Source organism: Pundamilia nyererei, unplaced genomic scaffold, assembly GCF_000239375.1.
Source record: "Pundamilia nyererei isolate P.nyererei 1_Seehausen unplaced genomic scaffold, PunNye1.0 scaffold00170, whole genome shotgun sequence".
NCBI lineage: Eukaryota > Metazoa > Chordata > Actinopteri > Cichliformes > Cichlidae > Pundamilia > Pundamilia nyererei.
The window spans coordinates 494,708-512,448 of NW_005187571.1; the positions used below are offsets into that span (position 1 = coordinate 494,708).

General features: G+C 42.6%; 3 protein-coding genes across 5 annotated transcripts in view; 1 reads left to right on the forward strand and 2 right to left on the reverse strand.

Annotated features, from left to right (window-relative positions):
• prr5a (proline rich 5a (renal)) overlaps window positions 1-2,926 on the reverse strand; it is a 7,673-nt gene extending 4,747 nt beyond the window's left edge. The window contains exons 1-2 of the mRNA XM_005745950.2: window positions 2,661-2,926; window positions 1,372-1,502 (exon numbers count right to left, since the gene is read on the reverse strand). Of these exons, the coding sequence (XP_005746007.1) occupies window positions 1,372-1,502 (131 nt within the window). The 5' untranslated portion in view covers window positions 2,661-2,926. The remainder of the gene's footprint in view (window positions 1-1,371; window positions 1,503-2,660) is intronic.
• Window positions 2,927-4,554: 1,628 nt separating this feature from the next.
• rad52 (RAD52 homolog, DNA repair protein) lies at window positions 4,555-9,549 on the forward strand. The gene is made up of 11 exons (XM_005745951.1): window positions 4,555-4,861; window positions 7,186-7,287; window positions 7,411-7,504; window positions 7,584-7,651; window positions 7,729-7,847; window positions 7,939-8,014; window positions 8,101-8,333; window positions 8,429-8,589; window positions 8,914-8,967; window positions 9,046-9,282; window positions 9,360-9,549. Exons 1-11 carry the CDS (start codon window positions 4,814-4,816, stop codon window positions 9,419-9,421), a joined length of 1,254 nt encoding a protein of 417 aa, XP_005746008.1. The 5' UTR covers window positions 4,555-4,813; the 3' UTR covers window positions 9,422-9,549.
• A 1,432-nt stretch (window positions 9,550-10,981) lies between these two features.
• LOC102214452 (serine/threonine-protein kinase WNK1) overlaps window positions 10,982-17,741 on the reverse strand; it is a 29,728-nt gene continuing 22,968 nt past the window's right edge. For all 3 annotated transcript variants that reach the window (XM_005745953.1, XM_005745954.1, XM_005745952.1), the window contains 15 exons: window positions 17,059-17,138; window positions 16,811-16,970; window positions 16,605-16,721; window positions 16,407-16,520; window positions 16,276-16,324; window positions 16,028-16,171; window positions 14,990-15,942; window positions 14,821-14,892; window positions 14,590-14,682; window positions 14,161-14,479; window positions 13,822-13,999; window positions 13,540-13,733; window positions 13,286-13,426; window positions 12,952-13,181; window positions 10,982-12,823 (listed from right to left, as the gene is read on the reverse strand). In XM_005745953.1, coding sequence (XP_005746010.1) covers window positions 12,461-12,823; window positions 12,952-13,181; window positions 13,286-13,426; window positions 13,540-13,733; window positions 13,822-13,999; window positions 14,161-14,479; window positions 14,590-14,682; window positions 14,821-14,892; window positions 14,990-15,942; window positions 16,028-16,171; window positions 16,276-16,324; window positions 16,407-16,520; window positions 16,605-16,721; window positions 16,811-16,970; window positions 17,059-17,138 — 3,207 coding nt within the window. In that variant the 3' untranslated portion in view covers window positions 10,982-12,460. The remainder of the gene's footprint in view (window positions 12,824-12,951; window positions 13,182-13,285; window positions 13,427-13,539; window positions 13,734-13,821; window positions 14,000-14,160; window positions 14,480-14,589; window positions 14,683-14,820; window positions 14,893-14,989; window positions 15,943-16,027; window positions 16,172-16,275; window positions 16,325-16,406; window positions 16,521-16,604; window positions 16,722-16,810; window positions 16,971-17,058; window positions 17,139-17,741) is intronic.

A 17,741-nucleotide genomic window follows, 5' to 3' on the forward strand; every position in this document is an offset into this window, starting at 1 on the left:
GGGGGGGGTGATTGCATCTTATCAAAAAACAAGGAATGCATTTACAAGTTTAAACTTATTTTGGATTTTTTTCTAATCAGGGTCAGAAATCTACATATATTCCCTTAAATTTTTAATAAGTGGTGCTAAAGGTTCTACAGTGTTTTTTAACTTTAAAAAAAAGCCAAGGCCTGTTAACTTCCTGTTAGTTGTTATGATTACATATTTGGAGGAGTAAAGCTTAAGTTTTCAAACCTAAGAACACAGAAATAGCTGTCAAGCATGGTGGTGATAGCATCATGCTGCGGGGTTGGTTTGCTGCCAGTGGTACTGGCAGTGGTAGTTTATATGAACCAGTTTAAATGAACTATACGAATTCTGCTAAGAAGAGTGATCTAACATCCAGGCATTGTTATGCCAGAAGCTTGTTGACAGATACCAAAAGCATCTGGTCAAGGTGCAACTTGTTAAGAGACATTTAATCAAATATTAGTGAGGGAGTATACATGTATTTGAGTGTGTATGTATACTTTATGCCTTAGAGAAAATAGTCCTTAAAGATGTATGGTGTATCATTCCAACCTAGAAAAAGTTCAAAGAAATTAAAATTCTAAAATTACTGTGACATTCGTGTCCATGATGAGTGTTTGTAAACTTCTCTGCACAACTGAAGGTTTTGGCGTCTCTAATTTAGAAATCATCTGTTACCACCCTCAAAAAAAATCCACAAACCTCAGTGTGAGCAGTTTCATGTAGGAACTACACCTGCCAGCAAAGGAAGCACGTGTGCTGCACATTAAGATTACAGCTCAGTGAAGGGAAACACTGATGTTTCCATCTTGTAATGCTGTCAGAAGTACCAGCTCTGGGTGACCCCCCCCCCCTTAAGAGGCACAATTCCCAAAATGTAATGTAATTCGCGTATACCTAAAATTTAAGTGCATGTTTTAACACATTCATCAATCTAAAATATCCTAAAAGTTTTTAAAAAGAGAGAGAGACAGAAAACACTGTTTGCATATTTTTAGGAGGACCTGGTGAAAAAGAAGAAATGATGAGTTCAAACCCACGCAGTCCTGAAACTCTCTGCTGACAACACAGCAGTAAACAACAGAGCCCCCCCTTTCACACCCACACACATGAAGACAGAAAACATGGAAAGCAGAGTGCACAAACGAATGAGGTGCCCATACATGAGGAAATGAGTCAATTAAACATCCCACCAGGACATCATTACCATTAGACCAGCATGTGTTTCAGCTGGTTAATGAAATCTTCTGGGACAGACATGGTGTGATTTCTTTTTTCTTTTTGTAAATGCTTATAAATATTTCATGCATTTTCCAGGAGGCTGCACGCTGTGAAATGCTAAGCCCAGGAACTGAGACTCACCTCCTGATTGGATGCTCATTGCTGCTGTCCAAATCCGGGCTCGGAGGAGGGGGCGAGAAGGTGCTGAAGTTGAGCGACAGGGGTCGAGGGGAGGGCCGGGAGGCGTGCCTCCGCCGCAGTCCATCAAGCATCTGAAGTTTGCGTAAAAGTGGAAATGTCAACAAAAGCTAGCAGGAGGGATTAAAATTGGATCAAGGAGCTGTGTGAGGCATCGATGAGAAATGTCTCAAGTGCAGTCATGAGCCATCTCCGCCCTTTACTTTGAGAGAGCAAGTCAAGCAGGGAACATTAAAGCGGTATAAGAGACACAACACAGTAAAGCGAAATTCACGGTCAAAGGGGCACAGGATAAAAATCAAACCCCACATCTGAGACTTCCTCACAATGAGCGCTTTCTCTTTCTTTATTCTCTACCTGACTGTCAGTTCAAAACCACAGAGGAGTGTTTTGCAATCAAAGCTGGGCTGACCTCCAGGGTTTGCACACGCATTACATCAGAGGAAAGAGAAAAGAGAAGTGCATGTGTGTACACGCATCAGTCTGCGCCAGTTATTCCTGTAAAAGCGTTACAGTTGCTCTCAGTTTGGGTGTCTCCCTATAGAAACGTACTGTACAAAGTAAAGCACCATCCCCTGGTCAGAGGGGAGAACAGCAGTCTGGGTTGTCACTCTACAGACAAAAGAGCCAACACTAGCCTCAACATGTAAAGCACAAAGAGAGGGGGGTGCCTCGTGTGTTTTCAGAAGAACCGGCCGTGCAGTTTAATTAGAGTAAGATCACATCTGAGTCAGCAGCGCTGGCTGCTCACTGTCTACCCGGAATGCCATTCCACGCCAGTCTGGGCATTTCTGCTTTTGTTCACCCCTCCTCCTCCTTGGCTTGTCTTTTAGGGGCGATTCCAATAAGATCGATGCCTCTTTAAAAAATTCAGAAAAATTATCGGTATGAACATAAATTTATTTTCTGCTGTATGGATCTCTCCCCGTGCTTCCGAGCTGAGCCATTCCACATCATACGGCCATTGAATCGGCCAGACACGCAATCAACAGTCCACGTTTATCCTACTGGGAGGAATGCACCGCCAGTCGTGCGTACGTGGATGTTTTATGTTTTTAAAAACCTGTGCGCAGAACACAATGAAGCAAAGTGCCCCAGTAAACAAAGCCACCGTGTAACGAACACATGCAGATGCTGCATTTGGTCCACCTTTGGATAAAAACTGTATCATAATGGCCACAAAGTTGCCGTATGTCATGCGCCTCTGCCCGCCCACTGTAGCCCGCACTCACCGTTCCTGATCCTGTCGTGTAGCTCCTGCTGGGATGAAACGGTCATGTAGTGCTGAGGGGAAGTGTTTACTGTCCGGGTTCATCAGCGGCTGCCTCCTGTTCTGTTACCCGCCGGTCTGCGCACCCTCACGGGCATCGGGGTGCGGTGGAAAGGTCCGACCTGCGGGGACTCATTCAGTAAGAAGCCAGAAGCAAGAACCGCCGCTTGCTCGCTCCGGCTCGCCCCCGCTTTGTTTTGACGAGATGCAAACGCGAAACCTGGACGCGTGGACGCGGCCACGAGCAGCACGTGCACGTGCGTCCGTGGTTATAGCTGTATGTAAGCGGGAGGGGATAACTCCAATGGGAAACAAGAATAATGGCAGAGTTTAATTCCGGAGGGATGATTTTATTATTATTAAGACGAAGACTGTAAGGATTAACACACAAACCGGGGGAACACTAATACGCAAACAGTGTGCTAACACTGCAGTGCACAGGTGTGCAGTCAGTGGTGAGAAAGGCCTTGCTTTGCAATATGGCCATAAACAGAAGATAGTAAACACAGTTTCCAGCTCTGACCCAAATCCACGCAGTTTCACACAGGGGGAGCCTTACCATCTGTGAGTGCAGATGCGTGTGTTCTCCGGATAATCCCCTTTTCCGTGGATGAGATGTTAAAAAAAATTAAGGGTGGGGGTGTGGGGGCAGTCTTGTGGGAAACTGTAAGGAATAAATTTTGTTTTCTGTCTGCAGTGCAAAAATCCTGGCACTCCTATACATGTGACAGAAAATGGCTCTTGTTGGATCAAAGAGGTGCGTTATAACTTATAACACGGTGCGTTTAGCTCAGATTGTTAATAAAAGGGAGATTGTATTGTCCCATACAATCCCACGAGATTTAGTGCAAACACACACCAGCCTGATCAGCCTGCTATTCCAGCTAAAACAGGGAAAACAGGTAGAGATCTAGAGCTCTTGCAGATATTTAATTAACTGCACAAGGAAGACTAAACAACAAATGCAAAACCTTTAGCTTCTGTTAAAATTTTAACTGCATTAATCAAATCTCTCATAGCTACTTACATTCTTTTGCAAATCTCCTCTGAGGTCACTTTAGTGTCTGTGGATCAGAGCTTGTTGAAATAGAGGTTTGGCGAACGGAAAATGTTCCCTGTGTGCAGAATCCAAACCTGTTTAACCGCTTGCATGCGGTTTGCATGCTGTTATATGCAGGCTTTGTGTGTCCATGATAGCCGATTGAGTTCTGAAGCTTGCATTATGTTTTTTATTTTATTATAAAGCTGTTTTCCCTACAGTGCTATTGTAGTCATTTGATTATTTATTTTAAAGCTTGGAATCATTACAGATAAACAGTCCACAAGGCACACAAACCAGACAAGGGCCAGCGTAAAAGATCATATCAAAAGCAGTGAAAAGTCTCCCCTCTAATAACCTCGTGTTGCAAACACTGTTTTATCATGGAATAAGGAATATAATGATTTCAAAGATTAATTAAGGAACTCAAAACCAGTGTCTGTAGAGACCTTGACCTGAGGATGTGAGGTCAAAGAATGTGCCTCTAGCCACACCCTACGGGTAGTATCACCTGCCTTCGTCTCTTCTGCACACCAGTTCCAGTCATTAGATGGGGCATACTCAAACATAAATATTATTAGATATTTACAATGAAATATGCATTTAAGCCCACCTCGTCATTTTCTATATCTAGCCCTCTGAGAGGAAATATGACTTTCATGGCGCATCATTTATGTTTCAGTGGATGTATATTTTTTTTAAACTATCATAAATAAAATAAAAATTAAATAGTTGATTCTGCCTTTAAAAGATATAAGTTAATAATTAAATTTTGCATGTAAACCCAGTAACCCCTAGATTTCAGTTACTTGTTTATTTTCCAATAGGCGTGAAGGCACCATAAGCTCCTCCTCCGGTAGTCCGAGCGGGAAGTTCAGAAAGATGGCTGCCTCTTTGAAATAATATTCGTGTTTTCTGTTGCTCATTCAACACAGAAGGCAGTTTAGAGGGACTGTAACCGGCTAGTTTGTATGCACTGACTTCTATCGGGTGTCAGGCTCATCTCGTGTTGTTTTATCGATAAGTGAAGCCAGCTTAGCCTGTTTTTCCAGTGACTGAAGAACATCTCGGCAGTCATGTCCAGTGAGGAGAAGAGCAGCTCTGCGTCCAGGTGCTTCGGACAGGTATGTGGGCTCCATGAGACTTCTCAAAAGCTAATTATTCTAAATTGGACACAGGTGTGTTGAGTTAAATTAGAATGATAAAGCACACCAGTTTTTGCTTCCAGTCCCACTGCTGATAAAGTTTTGATTGAAACGGGTTGAAGCACAATGTGTGTCAGTCTGAATGTCTGTGACTGGACACTAGAGGGGACCGAGTTTATTTATGTAGTAGAGTATCATAGTTTTGTATTTTCTACAAAGTTTGTAATTTCTTTTGAAAGTTTAGTTTTTATTTTTCTTCCGGTCCTATACACCCTAAACCCCCCGCTATGGTCTTTCCTCTTTTGTCTGGAAACTCCATCTTCAGCATCCTTGGTCCAATATATCCACCATCCGTCCTCTGCACACGTCAAACCGTTTCTAACCTGAGATGTCGCTCTGATGTACTCATTTCTAATCCTGTCTATTCTTGCTCAACCCCAATGAAAATTTGAGCACCTTCACCTCTGTCAGCTCCAGTCACACCTCCTGTCTTTTTTGTCAGTTCACCTTCTCCAAACTAAACATCGTAGCAGTTCTCACGACCATCTTCTAAACCTTACTCTTCATTCTTGCTGCTATTCTTCTGTTAAAAATCACTGCCACTCCTCTCTATGGGCGCACTTTGATATAAAGAGGGCTGGAGCAGTGAAACACTCCTCTCTATTATTGTAAAGGACTTCAACTACACATTTAATCACTGGGCGATCTTAATATAAGAAGAAGAAATGCAATTTCAACAGTGTGTCTCAGTTTTTCTACATCATAAAGAAGATGCTGTCAGCCCGACTCTCAAATTGTAAGAAATAAATGTGCAAAATTAGATAAAATGGTCCAGTAGCTCACTGCCTAGACTCTCCTGTAGTGATAAAACAGAAACCCCCAAAAGTTGATTCAGTTCATCTGGATGTAGCGCTTTCAGTGGGAGAAACGTTTCGTCATTCATCCAAGTGACTTCTTCAGTCTATGTCCAGATGAACAGAATCGACTTTTGGGGATTTACTTACCTGGATGATTGAGCATGCATCAAGACGATAAAACAAAGTTTTAATTCACAGAAAATGCCTGGTTTCTTTAGTAGATGGTGAAAAAATAGTTTTCTGTCATTTAAATGCTTTTCTATTGCTTAGTTACTCTGATGTGATATGAATGGCGGTAGGGGAGATTTTAATCAGTGGGAACATTTTTTTCAAACGCATGAAAATATCGTAATAATTCCAAAATTTATGCCCTGAAATGGAGTCTTTGCCAAATTTTTGACTCGCCTGCCTTATAAATTGAGGAAGTGCAATTTTAAAAATATTTACAACAGTGATTGAAATTAAAGAATACATTTAAAGAGGAAAACAAAGGAAAGAGGAGCAGGAAGCCATAATACAGAAGTGTGTGAGGAATCCTAATAAGTCTGAGGGAGGAGAAGCTCTCCTGTGTCTGTGCAATAGAGTGGAGCGTGTTCGATGGGTTGCCGATGATGGAGAGGTTTGCTCAGAGACCTCCGGTCTCTCACTGATTCACATGCCTTCAGATTCTGGGCAATAATTGATCCAGTCTTATGGATTAGTTTGTTGATCTTGCTGGCATGTCTGTTTTTGCAGAAGTCTTTCTATTTTATTATATTTTCTTTAACCTCCTAGGACCTGGCGTCCACATATGTGGACATCACATTTTGGGTTATTTAGACCAAAATACTCAATTTTGCTCTACAGGGGCCTGATATCCCTTTACGAGGACATTATACTGTTGCTGTTCGATCGAAATGTTATACGAATATCCTCATTAGTGGATATCATTTTTGTTAGAAACAAAAATCAGGTAAAAAAAAAAATCTGGTAATTCTTTGTCTTTACATTCATCAGGTCCCAATCAGCCCAAATAGCGAAGAGAAATTAAAATTGCATGCCATGAAATAGTTCGGGTCTTAGGTTAATGTAACTAAAATAATTTTTTAACTTCCACCTTTAGTTCAGTTTTATTTTAATATTAACAACCTTGGATTTCGCCTGTAACCTGCACTTCCATATTAAGTTGAAAGGATTTGCTGACCTTCCTGGAAGGCCCAAAGGCTGCCGAGAACAGCTTGTACTCTCGGTGGCTTTTTAATGTCTGAAATGAAGTAGAACACAAAGCATCAGTGATGAATCACTCTTTATGTTATTAGTGTAAACCTAGCTTCCTGCACCTCCAGAGGATAATAACTGCCAGCCAGTTTCACTCAGGCCATACAAATGTGACAACAATGTAAGCTTGTTTTCATTATTAATGGTGTTTCCGCTGTGTGCCTTGCTGACACTGGGGTGTGTGGACAGTTTACCTACACAGCTGAGGAGTACCAGGCGGTGCAAGATGCTCTGCGACAGAAGCTGGGACCGGAGTACATCAGCACCAGAATGGCCGGAGGAGGACAGAAGGCAGGTCTTTGTTTTCCTCTGCAGCTAGAAAAGCTGCCTGCACCTCAGACTAGGGATGTTTCTTCACTATAACATGTCATAATTTCATTTTTCAACTTCAAATAGCTACTCTGATTTCAACAGGTATGCTACATTGAAGGCCATCGTGTCATCAGCTTGGCCAATGAGATGTTTGGATACAACGGATGGTCTCACTCCATTTCCCAGCAGAACGTTGGTATGACTCGTTTCACAGCTTAGGATCAAGGTTTACCTTCTCACGCTCAGACTAACAGTTTGATGATTTTTGTTGGCAGATTTCGTAGACCTCATCAATGGGAAGTTTTACGTCGGCGTCAGCGCGTTTGTTAAAGTGCAGCTCAAGGTTGGGTAAATGAGCCTCTTTTATTTTTCTGCCTCCCTCTCTTCCATCCATATGAGTTCATGTTGCTTTTCCTCCAGGATGGATCGTTTCATGAGGATGTTGGCTACGGAGTCAGCGAAGGACTAAAGTCGAAAGCTCTGTCACTGGAAAAGGCGAGGAAGGAAGCGGTCACTGATGGCATGAAGAGAGCTCTGAAGTATGGGAATTTACTTATATTTAAAAACATGCTGGAAATATTATTTTATTTTAATCATTAAAAAGTTTGTTTTTCTTTTTCCTATGTTTAGATGTTTTGGTAATGCTCTTGGTAACTGCATCCTGAATAAAGAATACCTCCTAGCCATTAACAAGATCCCCAAGCAGGTCAGGATCAACATTTAAAGTATCATTTTTAGTTTTCAGTCTAGTCGGTTTTTGGAAGCTGATTCTTGTCACTTCTCTACACAAAGCCGCCACCTCCTCTAGATCCAGCCCGGACTAAGCGTACTGAAGGTGAGCCGTCGGTGGAGAAGGCCCGGCTTGGCAGTCTGCTCCGAGAGGAGAGTCTTATATCAGCACCGGTTCCTGTCAGGACGCCGCTGGAGCCCAGAGTCATCAACCAGAACCAGAGTCATTCAGAAGTTCACACTCCCAATGCTGCCGACGCTACACCTGGCATGAAGAGTGAGAACATCAGCTCCGGGTAGGAAAAGCTCTGGTTTTCCTCATCTTCTCGACATCTCCTAATTGCCGTCCTCTTCTAAGCTCTGGTGTCAACTCTGTGGATGTTGTTGTCAGGTCAGAAACACACACAGACCCCAAACAGCTGAGAAAACTCCGACAGCAGCAGCTTCAGCAGAAGTTCAGGAGAGAGATGGAGGCCAAGAAGCTGCAGCAGAAGCAAGACCGAGCCAAATCTGAGGAGGAAGAGGTCACTATAGGACAAGGATCCAGTGAAAGTAGAGAGAATATTTTGATTTTCTTTTATCGGTTTAGTTTTTATTGTTATGTTGTGATTATTGTATGGAGGGTATATGTCAGAGGCAGGATTTACGATTATGAATTTTAATTTCCTTTTTAAGTCTAGTTTGTAGTTTTAGTTGGTTTCAGTTTTTAGTTGTAGTTATTTAACTCTAATAACCTTGGTATAGAGTGATTATAGACTAGTAAAATGCGCTAATCGGTTTTTACACTTTATTACAGGGGAGAGATTAAAAGTAATACAGCAACACTGAGGTTTGGGGTAGATTTCTACTCTGAAAAAGGGGTTCCTATCTTCGCAGGTGCTGAAGCTGAACTCAGGAAGTCCACCAGCAGCAGAGACGTGTATTTAGCAGGTGCTGTAAAGGCTCCACATACTTGGACTGTGTGATGAGGAGGCCTGCATCTCATTTCCAGTTGGTCTTGCTGTGCAGATGACCCTGAGCTCTGGGATTTCACTCTTTATGGGATTGAGGATCTGGATGTCCCTGCGGCTGCCCCTTCACCCAGAGGAACCCGGCCCAGTACGCCTGGGAATCATCAGATGCAGACGCGCAGTAAAACCCCTCAGAGGACCGCGGATAGGCGACCAGAGGCCCCGCCGAACAGCAGAGGACGGGAGCAGGCTCAGTACAGACCTCAGCAGCAGAACCAGTATCAGGGCAGACCAGGTGAGTCAGATCAGTCAGAATTTAGCACTGAAGCTCATTCACTGTCTGAAACTCACTACTACTTCTCCAATTTTCAGGTGAAGCCTCGAGTCCGTACAGACAAGGACAGTTCATGAAAAAACGCAGGCTGGACACCTGACATCCAGCCACTATTTTGCTTTTACTTCACTTTGTACATTTGAAATTGTAAAGAATTGCTGCTTTATATACATCTGGATACATGTTTTCTGATTTTGTTAAAAAATAAAAACATAACCAAACTGGGAATCCTGCCAGATTTATTTGAAAAAGTGAAATTTAATTTCAGATAAAACAAATAAATGATACTTTTGATACATAACTTCTTAATTATCTTTAGAATGTAGCCTTTTGTTCATGTTGAAAAATTAAGACTTTGTTCAAAAACAAAACAAAATCATCAAACATAACAAAAACTAACCATGATCTAATTTTTGACAAACACACATAAACGTGCCTTTTACCTGATTTCTTTTATTTTTTTTTTAAGTTTTGTACAATGTGAAAAACATACACAAAACAGACACTGGATCACAGGAAGTCAGTAAGGGGGGATCAGAAATAAGAGTATAACTGCGTGTCAGTAGGCTCAAACAGTACTGTAGAGATCTGTGATAATTACTGATATAGCAGAGTAGCATATGGATGTTAACTTCTTGTGGGGAGCTTGTGCTGTACAGTGGTGCACTGGCTGCCATTTGTAAGATTAAACACCAGTAAAGTCGGCATGCAGAACTCATACACTGATAGTCTCATACTGAAGTTGTGCCTGTGATATTAATGAATAGCAATTGAGCAGATCAACACTCATAAAAAGGCAAATAATAAAAAAACAAAACAAATAATCCAATATCAAAAACATTGAAATCCGTAACAACCCTCATCAGCATGCAAATGTGTCCAATACCCCTCAGTCCCTACAAAACTTTGAACATTGCATATTCTGCATTGCAGTAACTTGTTTTTTTCTCTAGAGAAGTTCAACTATTCATTCAATCTACAAGCAGGCAAAAAAACCAAAAATCACGATGACAGCATGGCACTCGTGAGGTGGTGAGATAGAAGTCGGGTTAGCGCGACAGAATTTTAAACCTTTGCGCAGCTCGCTCACTGCCCAAACAAGTTCTTCTATGAAAAGGTTTAATGATAAATCTGGAAAAACAAATACCATCCAAACCCACGTACACATGTGCCAAATACAAATACACAGCTGATCGAACAACCAACACAAAGGTAACTGTAGAGAGGAAAGAAACTGTCCACTTTACTCAGTGTGCTCTTTGTCCTGCATGCGGCACCTACCTCAGTTTTGCATGCTCTGAGCTGGCTGCATCTGGTGGTGTTTAAACTGTATACTGGTTTAGTAAACTGGTTTTCTGTAATACAGTCACAGCTACAGGACTGGATGGATCTGGAACTTCTCATTAGTGAGGATGCAAGGCACTAAAGTGTTCCTCATGTTTACAGGTTAGAGTGCATGTGCATTTAGAATGGGTCACAACGAACATACTCTAGTGAGAGCAAACTGAAAGCATTTACCTCACAATTATATTTACAATAAGAAAAAAAGAAAGAAAAAGCGGAAAAAAAAAAAAAGGAGGGGGGCAGGGCAGTCATAAAGAGACAAGCTTAATAAACTGCAGGATTATTCCTGCATGGTGAGTATACCAATAACAAACCCTGCAATTGCACTTTTTTTAATATTCCTTTACATGTTGTTTAACAACCTTTAATAATAATTACAGTGAAACAACATCAAAATCTGATGGCTGAATACAAGTCCATAAAGAACGTTGTTGTTTATTAAATATACGCATACAAAAAACAGACCACAGAAAGAGAGAACCCCAGACACTTGTGATTTCAGAGGCCACAGCTAGATGTTATGGGTAAAAATATTTTGGGACGTATGAGTTCAGTAACAAGCTGTTTATACATGTACTGTGCACCATCTAAGAAAAGAAAAATGGATTAAGAAGTGGTCTCGCTCCCCTCAAGAGTATGAAACCCTCCTCAAATACTATCCTGACAAAACTCTTACTTTGTATGATATGATAAGCAGATTATGAACTGCACATATCTCACAGCTAAGCACTAAGTGAAGTGGTTTAATGTGTCCCTTACCAAAAAAAAAAAAAAAAAAAAAAAAAAAAAAAAAGGGGGGGGGGGGGGGGGTCACCCTGCTAACACCTAATACTCAGATTGTGATCTACAGCAGCATCACCTCTTCAATTCTCTGAATGGTGGTCAACATCAGGACCACGTGTTATTATCTCGCAGATCTACTCGCATGAATAAATCAGTATGATAGACAACTCGAGTCACACAACACCAGACTTTCACAGAGACATAAATATGTTTAACATAGAATCATAACCCAGTCAAGAAATGTCTATGTACAAAGCCAATGTGTTTCTTTTAGATTAAGGCCACAGTTACAAGGGGCAGTTTGTCGATTATGCTATTATTGCATTTTTATTGGGATGTATTCGTACTGCTACCCTCCATCACACTCCAAACTTTCCAAGTCTTTCTTCTCCTAAACATCATTCACAGTAATTATCCATCAGGGACAAACCAACTATCCCACTCTCTGTAGACTCACATTCTCTCCTCCTCCTTAACAGACAACTTAACCTACCCTCCAAACCAATCCCAACGAGTTCGATGTATAGTCTGTCTGTGTGCACACAGATTTCTGTGGTGGACTACTGGAACAATCTTAAGTCCCAGCTCAGCTTAAAGTCCAGACAAATAAGGATATGAACCACAATCCCTCACCAACTTCTCCCCTTCAAAGATCGGCTCTCCAGCAACATCTTTGGCTGCTGTTCGTTGTGCCTTTGGGCCAATACGTCACAGCTCGTTTCCACAGCTAATGGCAGGATAAGTGTGAGACTTTTTGTGCTGTGGGTGTGTATTGCACTTTCCCTCCAATTGCCAGACAGACTTTGTTCTGCCTGAGAGGACTTGAACCACACAGGTCAGCTATTAAAGAAAAAAAAAATACACAATGATAAAAGTTAAAAATAAAATGCACAATACCAAGCCAGTTAGCCAGTAAGCCACAAAGAGAGGCTGTGATCTCAGTCTACAACTGTCTGGTCCCCTCTGCCCTGTGTGGCCCTTCATCTCAGCCTCAATCAGGGCTCAGACTGGGTTACGTAGGCCTCAGGTTGGACCCTCCAGGGTTGACTGATTTCTGGGGGGCTGATGTAGTTCCCACTTGGTAACCTTGGTGCAGAGACACTGGAGTTGCTGTAGATGGCTGGTACTGTGTTAGTGGCTGTCCCGGGTTAACCATCTGGCATGTTGGTGTGGGTCCTGCCCACTGAGGAGCACTGTACGAGACTGAAGTATATCCGTACCCCTGGGCAACTGGACCCAGGGAGCCTTTGCGAGGACCCAAAGAAGCAGAGGGATTGGTTGGGTTGGGGAGGTGAGTGGACGTGGTGTTGGAATGTGGTGGGCCGAGATAGCCTGGAGCTGAGAATTTACGGCCAATGTTGGCTGGAGGGATGATCTGCATTGTTAAAGAAAAATTGTTATTGTTCAATATGCACGATTAGTACTAAAAAAAGCAAACATTAAAACACAGTCATGAAATACTTTGACTTTTTTTTAAACATTCAAAGAATACCAAATGCTTACATCAAGTCCCAACCCTCCCTGTGCTCCAGTTTTAGGGCCTCTCTTCCCCTGGGATTGGCTGATGGCATCCCTGGCCCAGTTATCCACCAGTTGGTGCAGGTCGTCAGTGAAGGTCCCCTTACCCTTCTGGGTGTTAGAGCCAGCAGGAGGGGCTCCAGTGGCCTGGGACAGGGTAGAACACTCAGCCTGCAAGTGTCCTGAACCATTTGTGGAGCTAATCCCACTTGATCCTAAATATATAGACAAGATGCATCAGATGTGCACTAGAAAATTCAGTTTACATCATAAAATTCAAATGAAGCAGCTGACTGTTAAAAGCTGGAGTTGCACATACCTGTGGAGCAATTGCTGAGGCTTGGCATGGATGGAGAGGATGTGAGCTGTGACCGTGTTACAGACTCTGCTGCAATTTCTGAGGTCTCTGTTACTGAGGCTGAACTTTGCTTTGGAGGGGACTCTGAACCTTGGCTCTGAGCTGAAGATTACAATACAGATTACAATCAATATTTAAACAAGAGAACACTGACATACTCAAAAAAAGAAAAAACAAAGGACGCATAACAAGAAACAGATTGTGTATCATATTACCTGAGTGTACAGGGCTGGGCTGTCCACTACTGCGAGCAGATTTGTGACTTTTGCTTTTTAGCCTTCGTCGTCCTCCAGGCATGGCCACAGCAGGGGAGAGCACAGAAGGAGGAGGAGTTTTTCCCATGCGAGTGAACAGGCCCTCTATCTCCTCTTTCTGACGAGCCTGCAAGGCCTGAATTTCCATCATGTGTCTGAGGAGAGACAGAAAATTAAAGCCAAATTTCCCCTGAGCTGTGAAGCAAAGTTTACATAAGACAGGACAACAAATATGTAACATACTTCTCCCTCAGACGACTGATTTCTTTTTGCAAGGCTTCATCATCAGTCTCCGAGTCATCATCATTCCCACTACTATAATGTGGATGTGTGACATGAGAATCAGAAGTTGAGGATGATGGTCCATTCTGCATGCTGCAGTCATGTGTTGGACTGGAGCTAGCTGCTGGACCAGGGGTCACTGGGTTAAAAAAAAATAAATACATGAAAAATAAAAGGTCATTACTTTGTTATAATAGGTTAATCTCTATCAATTGGTGTGATTAAAATAACGGATTATTAACATCAGTAGTTAAATAATTTATTACTTAATTTCACACTTTTTGTGAACCTGCTGCACACCTGTGACTGAAAATCGTCCCACTTTAGAGCCAGTGGCAGCGGTTGGCTCAGATGTCGCACTGGTGCTCGTGGACACTGTGAAGCGCCCAATAGTGGTGGGCTGACTCTCAGAAACAGAAGAGCCCCCATCGACAGCATTAACTTCAGTGAGTCCTTTAGGCAGAGGAGATGATCGGTGAAAGGTATTTTCTGGACTGGAGGGAGAGGAAGAGGTGGAAGAAGAAGAAGAGGACGTTGAGGACGGCGTCTGGGAAGAGGATGAAACGACACTGGATGGATCTTGAGCACTGCTGGTTGCACCATCAGGAGCAATAGAGACCTAAGTATGAAGGAAGAGATCATTTTAATAAACTGAGCTTGATGTTTTATGGGATTTAAGCTTCTAAGAATGAATTAGGCACATTAATTTAAGCTGGAACTAAAACTTACTTGGAAACGTCCTACAATGACACCATTGCCTTCCTGAACCGTCTCTGGACTTAGAGCTCTTCTCAACTGGGCATCCAAATTATCTAGGGGTTGCTGTGGTTGCATAAAAGATATAAGGAACACGTTAAGTAGTACATCAGCATCCTATGCTAGTTTAAAAAAATAAAATAAATAAATAAATCAACAGAGCTAATGGCACAGGAATCATTGCAGAGACAATATAGCCCTAACCTGATTTGGTCCAGGAAATGGGGGCACATCAGACGAAGCTGTAGAAATCTGGTCAAAACCCCCAGGTAAAGTCTGAGCCAGCATGGAAAATTAAAACATAGTTGTTATGAAACATCATCAGAATAAAACAGTGAGTGATTTATTTTAGGATGGTGCATTATTCATTAACCTGTGCTCTGGGCTTCGTTGGAGGAGTCTGGGCATGTCCTGCCACAGTTACAATCTGCCCTGGAGTGGTTGTCGGGCCCAGAACACTTTGTGCCCCAGAGGTGAGGGGAAGATTAGAAGGGGGCACAGAGGCAGGTCCGGGTGGAGGGGAAGAAGTCCCAGTGGGAGGAGAGGAGGTCCCTGCATTCTGACTGGAATCCAGTGCTTGGGAGGCAGAGCTCTGGTCTTTAAAAAGAGACCGAAGCTTCTGCTCAAGGGCATGGATGTCATCTCTGCCAGCGGTCTTTGTCTGAATCTCAGCCCCTTCTGACTCCACTGGCTGCTGCTGGGCTTGGCTTTGGTTGGTGGGGAGTGAGGGCTGGGTGGCTGTATTCTGTGGTGCATGGTTGGATGAATTCACCGGCTGAGAACATGCAACAACACTATTAAATGGCTGCTGCTCTGGTGCAGGAACACTTCCAGTAGTACTGGATGAGCCAGAGGAGATAGAACTATTGCCCAGCTGAGATCCAATTACAGCAGGGACAGAGGGCTGTGTAGATGGAGGAGAAACAGAGGAAGGAGGGACGTTAACAGCTATTGGATACTGTGAAGGGGTCGTTTCATGGGAGGACTGAGGTGGTGGACTGCAGTCACTCCCAGCAGTTTGGGGTGGCACAGACACTGGTGTAGGGGAAACCCTCCCAGGTGAAGCTGACGAAGGTGGCGAGGATGCTGCACCAGACTTCAGAGAAGGAAATGTGGGAGTAGTGGTGGAAGCTACAGACTCGACAGAAGTCGTGATATTGTTAGAGCTTGGGACAGCCTCGGAGTGGGGAGTGACTGATTCTTGCTCAGCAGCAGAGGCATCAAATGTTTTGCCTTTCTGAATACGAGTCTGCTTTACTTCATTAAAGGCCTGCTGGAGAGTTGCTGATGGAGCAGAGAGAGACAGGCCCAATGACACCAAAGGAGCTGTAAAAAAATTAAAGAGGATGAATTGTAAACAAAAAAGACATTTAAATCGAAAGCTACAAATAGATAAATAAGCTCCTTTCACCTGTAACAGGCTCTTCTCCAACTGAGGTATTGGTTGAAGCGCCTCCAAAGAACTGCTCTCTGAGTCGAGACTCTGGCACTGGGCTGACGATGAACCTACGTCCTGCTGAATGCACCACCTGGGCTGTAGTGCTGGGGGAAATACCTGGGGGGGTGGGGGGGTGTCCAAATATGAGTGTAAAGTCAAAAACAAAAACAAAAAAGAAAAAAAGAATTAAACAAAGCTATATTTCTGACACGTTTGCTTACCTGGTAGCATGGGAACAGACAACTCAGGTTGTTGTTGGAGGTCGCTCATCTGCAAAGAGAAAGAATCATAGTGAGGGTTCGCAGGCAGTCATAGTTATTCACCTAACAGGAGATGTGTAGTGAATAAATACCTGAGGAAAGCTGTCCTTCATGCGCTCTCCTTTCTCATCAGCCATTTCTATGACCTCACGGATATGGTCAATGAATGATTCTCGCTCAGTCTCCAAGATGAACTCACTTTCAACCTGGAAGAGAAAACGGAAAAGATCAATAGCTCTGAATAAACTATGTGAATATCTTTTGAGTGACAACTAAAGAAGCACTACTACCATAATCTGGGCAATTTCTTCTGGATTATCTCCATCAAGATCAAATCTGAAGGTCACCATCTTCCTGTTGTGCGTTTCCAGCTGGCACTCTGCTACTCTGTCTCCCATATTAGAGATCTGTGAAACATTTACTTATATTAAAACTGTTCAGTGACTAAGAGCTTAAAAAAAAGAATGTAAACATTCTCATTAGTTAAAATTCTTACACTAAGAACATTTAGCTTGGCCTTTGCCGTCTTCTCGTGGCGAGAGCGACTGCGTACAGATCGCCGCTGTTGCCGCTTCAGCGAGCGTCCCTCATGGCGGCCTCCTGATGTAGAACCATCATTGCCATCACTAAGACCCGAAGCTGCATCTGATGGACAGCTAAAACACACAAATCCACAAAAGGAAGGTTTTACAAGCTGCGCAGTGCTGAGAAAACCAGACTTTTAAAAAATAACTTGCATCTTACCTATCTACAGACGGTGGTGCTAGGGAAGAAGATCCCACTGGCTGCTCCACTGGTGTGGACTGAGGAACACTCACAGAAGCCTGACACACAGGAAACATTAAGAAATCAAACACTTCACCTCAAAAGCAGGTTCTAGTGCTGTTTGGCACAATACAATTTTGAAGGGGTTACACAGCATTAACTGTACACTAATTTAAATCATATCATCCACTAGATGGAGCTCTTTAATCTGGTGAAACATGCAACTGGCAGTTGCAAGAGACTCCATTTTTTTTAGCTTTGAGGTGGAGTGTAAATACTGCTGTGATATGGAGCTTTTATTTCAGCTCCTATCTGAATGTAGCCCTCTGTCACTGCTGTTTATTTGTTTATTTATAAGGAACCCCATTAGCTTCCACAACAGTGGTTGCTAGTCTTCCTGGGGCCCAAGCCATCAAATATCTCCAAATAAAATGTTACAACAATTAGATCTACAGTAAAGTTTTACAATACTGAAATGTAAACATGTGAATATTAAAAATTATATAAAAGCAGAAAACCAAAACAAAACACTCAAACAAAATACACAATTTCCATTACAAGTGATATTACCCTCTACAATTTTTACAAATACATTAAAAACTGCCTAAATAGGCTTTTAAGTGATTTTTAAAATTATGAATTGAAGCCAATTCTCTTATTGC

Excerpts from the sequence above, each read along its gene's own strand:
- rad52 (XM_005745951.1), top strand. The coding sequence starts at position 4,814 with ATGTCCAGTGAGGAGAAGAGCAGCTCTGCGTCCAGGTGCTTCGGACAG. Across the intron at positions 8,334-8,428 it reads AGTGAGAACATCAGCTCCGG|GTCAGAAACACACACAGACC; the intron begins GTAGGAAAAGCT and ends TGTTGTTGTCAG. Across the intron at positions 8,590-8,913 it reads AGGACAAGGATCCAGTGAAA|GTGCTGAAGCTGAACTCAGG; the intron begins GTAGAGAGAATA and ends CTATCTTCGCAG.